At 42.3% G+C, this 5802-nt stretch overlaps 1 protein-coding gene across 1 annotated transcript; it reads right to left on the minus strand.

The window, feature by feature from the left end:
• Window positions 1–5171: 5171 nt before the first annotated feature.
• Window positions 5172–5555, minus strand: LOC141692614 (uncharacterized). Its single transcript, XM_074497508.1, has one exon. It carries the CDS (start codon window positions 5553–5555, stop codon window positions 5172–5174), a length of 384 nt encoding a protein of 127 aa, XP_074353609.1.
• Between the last annotated feature and the right edge of the window lie 247 nt (window positions 5556–5802).

A 5802-nucleotide genomic window follows, 5' to 3' on the forward strand; every position in this document is an offset into this window, starting at 1 on the left:
ATTTCCCACACAGAATCAAGATTTCTAAACGGGCTTTGAGCCCACATATGATGAAATTTGTTATTCCCGAATAGGCACAATGAAGAAGCCACGCTTAAATGTATCAGTATTTGACATCCGGTAAGTACGTAATTTAATAAGTTTAACTCATTTGATTGACTCTTATTTTTTAACAATCTCCCTAGAAACAAATTATATCAATCTCATAACTCCGGTGTACGGGGCTGCTCCTTTGACCCCGCGCCTGAATCCTTATTGCGGTTAAGGTATAACCGTTACGGGGTTTCTGCAAAATAACACAGGGAGGGGATTTGAGTCCTGCGGTGCCTTCGGTGTGAGAGTAAAAACTCGTTTTGGGGAAGATAAAGATAGATAGTAATAAAAGGTGGCTGTGTGTATATATGAGTGTGTATGAGAGTGATTAGCCCCAAAACCCCAAAACCTCTCCTTCTTGGGCTTAACCCAAGGGTAGGGTTTAAGGTTGGTACCTTTGACTCGTAGTCGTTGGTTCTGGAAGCGGGGGACACCTGAATGGGGTAGATGCCTTACACATGTCGGGATGGGAATTGATGAGGAATGTTCTAAGGATCCTCTGACAAGTGCCCTAATTATTCTCATTATTGATCAATGACAGCTGTCTCTATCACGCGCTTGTGCATGTGCCTCATGTGCCGGGGCTTTCAAGGATTGGGCGGCTAGAAATCACTAGTACGGACTAAGGGTAAGCGGGACTAGATGGAGGTAGGAATCCGGACCCAGTCCATCTAGGGGCTATATGTACTATCATGTGTCCCCCACTTCCTTATGCAGATTTTCTGGATGGGGGAGTAAGGATTTTCTGGATGGGGGAGTAAGGTGAATAGTATTTGGAGTAGGTTCCTTGTATGACAAATTTGAGATTTTCTTGCCTCCCAGTTCGGGTTGTGTTGAAGTAGACCAAGCCGGACTAGTTGGACATAGGGTAGATTTCCTGTAGTGAAAATTTGAGATTTGTTTGCCCCCCAATCCGGGTTGTGTTGAAGTAGACCAATTCGGACTAGTTGGATATAAGGTAGATTGCCTGTAGTGAAAATTTGAGCTTTGTTTGCCTCCCAGTCTAGGTTGCGTTAAGTAGACCAAGCCGGACTAGTTGGACATAGGGTAGATTACCTGTAGTGAAAATTTAAGTTTTGTTTGCCCCCAGTCTGGGTTGTGTTGAAGTAGATCAATTCGGACTAATTGGACACATGGTAGATTGCCTGTAGTGAAAATTTGAGCTTTGCTTGCCCCCAGTCCGGGTTGCGTTGAAGTAGACCAAGCCGGACTAGTTGGGCATAGGGTAGGTTGCCTGTGGTGAAAATTTGAGCTTTGCTTGCCCCCATTCAGGATTGCGTTGAAGTAGACCAATCCGGCCTGGAATATGAATCGATTGGTGAATTTTTCCCCCACAATTTAAATTTTATCAAAGTTGTCTTTCTTGAAAAGACGTGTCGTAATCATGATTGGTATTTATTACCGTGTATATGTATGACTGTGTGTGTATATATGGATCTTGAAAATTGAAGGTTGGGATGTGGCCACGTGGCATGGCTGTCCACATCCCTCCTCTCCTATAAAAGCCCCCTCCTCCTTCTTATTCTTTTACTGCTTTTTCAAAAATTTTACTCTCTAAACTCTTTCTTCTTCTTCTTCTTCTTTTTTCTTCGATATTTTGTTTTTTGTATCCTTTCGATGTGCTTCTACTACAGTCATCGTCATCTTCTTGTTTGTGAGTCTTCATCATTTTATCTGTTTTCTTTTTCTTCATTCACAGTAACTATTCTCATATTCTTGCTCTGTTGATTTCGTGACTTCTTGTTGATTTTTTTTGTTTCCATATGTTTGTAGTTTTGTATATATGTATGTATATGTGTTTTGGATATATTTTGGTCTTTGATTATGTGTTTAGAATATTTTTGTGTTTAGGGTTTTATACCCGAGTCTGGACTGGTAGGATGTAGTCCGAATTCATATGCTTTAGGGTTAGTTCCATGTTTTTGTGGAGTTTTTCTTTTGTTGTTGGTTTTTGTGTCTGGGTTCATTGGGTGTTGCGGGTGCCTGGTTTAAAGTTTGTGTTTAGTCAGAAGTGAATCTGCCCCAGGCTAGTTTTATTTTAAAAATAAAAATTGAATATGGCGTAGTCCGGACCATAGTAATCTTTAATTAAAGAATTTTTAGGGATTTAGACTAACTCAACTCATTACTTTAAGGTTTATGGTCCAAACTAAAGCTCACGCCAAGGTTTACTTCTCTTGCTACCCCGGTTCATCAAATTCTGACGTCAGTCCAGGCATCTTTGGTACTGAACGTGTAGAGCTGGGGAAGAAAGCGTCGACCACAGAGTCCAACATTATTAGAAAATTGTCTGTTGCTCAGATCTCTCCGAGGAACGTTCCTTGTACTCTGGAGGGACAGTGGGTTAACGTGCCGAACCACTTCATCAAGAAGAGCGAAGAAATTGAGAATAGCTTTTACTATAGGAGTCTTAGTTTCGGGTATGCTAGATAGCCGATAGTGGTCCTGGGAGGTACGATGAGGCTGAATTGATAGGAAGTTCGCTGGGGTGATTGTAGCCAAGGACCCGTATCCCTTGAAGGATGAGTACGCCGCTCTAGATCATGCTGCGCAGGGCTCATCGATCCGGGCTGTTTTCAAGCTAGACGACCAGGTCGCCTGGAGATGGCCGTTACCTGGGGAGAAGATCTACCACCAGCCTGCGGATGGGTTCGTTCCCGTCTGGTTGGAGCATTTGAGGTCCAGATGGAATCCCCGCTGGCATATGTTCTTGAAGCATTTTTGTAAATATGTGTATAGGCTTTCCCCAATGCAAATAACTCATAATGGCATCAAGTGGATGTCCTAGTTTATTTTTTATTGTAATTTCTTCAAATTACATCCTACTTTCAAGCTCTGGCACCATATTTTTACCATAGTCAAGTCAAGTCAGCCGCCTCTTTACGAGATACGCTTCTGGGCTACGGAATACGGTTATGGGTCTGGATTCCGTGCAGTTATTCAGCAATCCTCCCTGAAACATTGGAATAGGGAGATTATGTTACTTAAGGGTTTAGATCTTTCTTACTTTCCATTCATAGCTACCGAGGATGTTCAGACCCGGTTCAAGCGGGCAGTGTTGAGGGGTGAGGCCCTTGAACTGGCTTTCAACTTTTGTTAGTGCCTCGGGTTCCAGTTTACCAGGGACAGTTTCATGAATCATAAAACCATGAATAGGCTCAACTGTAAGTATATTTTTATTTTCCAGGACTTTTTAACATTTTGTGTATCCGGAGTAGTATATTATGCTTTTTTCCCGGGCTAATGTGTTTGTTTTTTTTTGCTTTAACAGGTTTGTCTCACTATAATTCGAACATGTCTGCTTCAGCATACATCAATGCTCTTCTCGGACTGGTTACTGCTTTTAAGAAGAGAAAAAAGGCATCTCTTGTTGGGTCCGGGTCCCAGGCTCATCCGGAGGAGCAATCCCAGAGCAATGTTGTGTCTAAGCCGGACTCAGTTGAAGAGTATCGGAGGTCGGATCCGGCTGTTGAAGTTCAGGATGATGATGACTTTGAGAACTTGGAGGAGATTGAGCCTTTGGGTGAAATTTCTGAGGTTGAGGCGGGTAAAAAGAACAAACGCCTCCGGACCCAAGGCACCAAGCATCCCTTGGCTGGTTAGTCACAGATTTTTCCGGTTTTTGATTCCCCACAGGATAAGGGGAAAGGTCTGGAGCAGGAGAGTTCCAACGCCAGTGGTTCCGGGATTGAAGAGAGGGTGGCCAATTTTATGGATGAGATTCCATCTTAGACCGAATGGCGGAAGATGAACGATGCTGGTTTTGATGCCGTGATGAAGGACTAGACAAGGCTCTGAGGCCAGGTATTATCCCGGACTTTTCTGTTTTCCTTCCTTAGTCTTTTTTTTTGACTTGTTGTCAAATCTGTTTGTTTTGCTTTTGTTGCAGCTCGGAGCTTTAATGGCCGGTGCAGCTGCTATTAATAAGGAGTTGAAGCATCTCCGGGAGGTAGTTGCTAACCAGAACAGGGAGCTTGTGGAGCTTAAAGATGAAATTAAAGATCTCTCCCTCTCCGGGTTGAACAAACATCTAAATGATATGACAACCAGGGATGAGAGTGCTGAAAAGGAGTCCGGAGAGATAAAGTCTGAACTTCCAGAGCTCCGGAGGCAGCTTGCGGCCGTGAAGACGGAGTCTAAAATCATAGAGGCTTACAAGAACTCAGAGGAGTATGATAAGGCCCTTGCTAATACTGGCGCCCCGGAGGTCGCTCGCTGCTGGATTGTTGCTGAGTAGCACATCAAGACTGATCCGGAGGCTGATTGGGGTTGTTTCATCCAGGAGTTAATCAAAGCTAAGAAGAATATTGAAGCAGGACTCGGTGAGGCAGAACCATTCGATGGTGCATGCCCAAGTTTATTGCCTAAGAATGCTCCGAAGCCATAGTTTATTACTTGTAATCCTGAATTTATGCATTAGACTTTATTATTTTTTAAGCCTAATACTTTGTAATGCTCTTTGTCTGGAGTTTGTGTTGTCCAGATTGGTTGCTTTAATTTTCTTTTTCTCTTATACCTTATTTCTGCCATGGTGAATTTTTCTAAGTGTGATTTTGCCTTTGAAAATAATTCTGATTAAGAAATAATGTGCTAGTCCGGGTTTAGTATGGCCCCAGACTGGGATTTCTTATTTCCTTAGAAAAATATTTCGAAGTAACAAATAGTGTGCTGGTCTGGGTTCAAGTGTGGCCCCGGACTGAGATTTCTTGTGTCCTTAGAAATATATTTCTAAGTGACAAATAATGTGATAGTCCGGGTTCAAGTATGGCCCTGGATTGTGATTGCTTGATTCCTTAGAAAAATATTTCTAAGTGACAAATAATATGCTAGTCCGGGTTCAAGTATGGCCCTGGACTGCGATTGCTTGTTTCCTTGGAAAAATATTTCTAAGTAACAAATAATGTGCTAGTCCGGGTTCAAGTATGTCCTTGGACTGGGATTGCTTGTAAAAATTTGCTAAGTAAAATCAGAAATTTTTTTCATTGATTTCAAATTTGCTTCATACAAGATATGGAGTAATAAAGTGGTTGCTTTCCAGAGGCTACAAGTTTTTAGTTGTTGTGGTTGCTTTTTCTTTGCTACTGGTAAAATTTTCTTATCCTGAGTCCATGCCAGGTATTGGGAACTTCGGAGTCATCCATATTTATTAGCTTATAAGTTCCCGGTCTTAGGACTTCTTTCACCTTGTATGGCCCTTCCCATTTGGGCATTAGCTTTTCAGTGTTGGTAGGATCTGAGGCTTCTGTGCCTCGAAGTACCAGGTCTCCAACTTGAAAGTTTTTTACCCTGGACTTTTTGATGAAGTGCTTTTTTATTTTTTCCTTGTATTTCTCCATCCTTGCTACAGCTTGGTCCCAGACTTCATCAATTAGCTCAATATTTGTTCCGAGTCCTTCTTTGTTAGCTGTTTCATCGATGTTTTTTGCTCTGCGAGAAGGGGATCCCACTTCGATCGACAACATTGCCTCTGTGTCATAAGCTAGCTTGAAATGGGTTTCTCATGTGCTTGTCCAGGGGCTAGTCCTATAGGACCATAACACATTTGAGAATTCTTCTGGCCATTTGTTTTTACTTTCTCTTAGTCTCTTCTCTATGCCTTGGAGCAGGATTTTGTTTGTGACCTCTACTTGTCTATTCCCCTATGGGTATGCTACTGAAGATTTTTTGTGTTTGATCCCATGCTCCTGGAGGTAGGATTCAAATTCTGAT

Source organism: Apium graveolens, chromosome 2, assembly GCF_009905375.1.
Source record: "Apium graveolens cultivar Ventura chromosome 2, ASM990537v1, whole genome shotgun sequence".
Classification (NCBI taxonomy): domain Eukaryota; kingdom Viridiplantae; phylum Streptophyta; class Magnoliopsida; order Apiales; family Apiaceae; genus Apium; species Apium graveolens.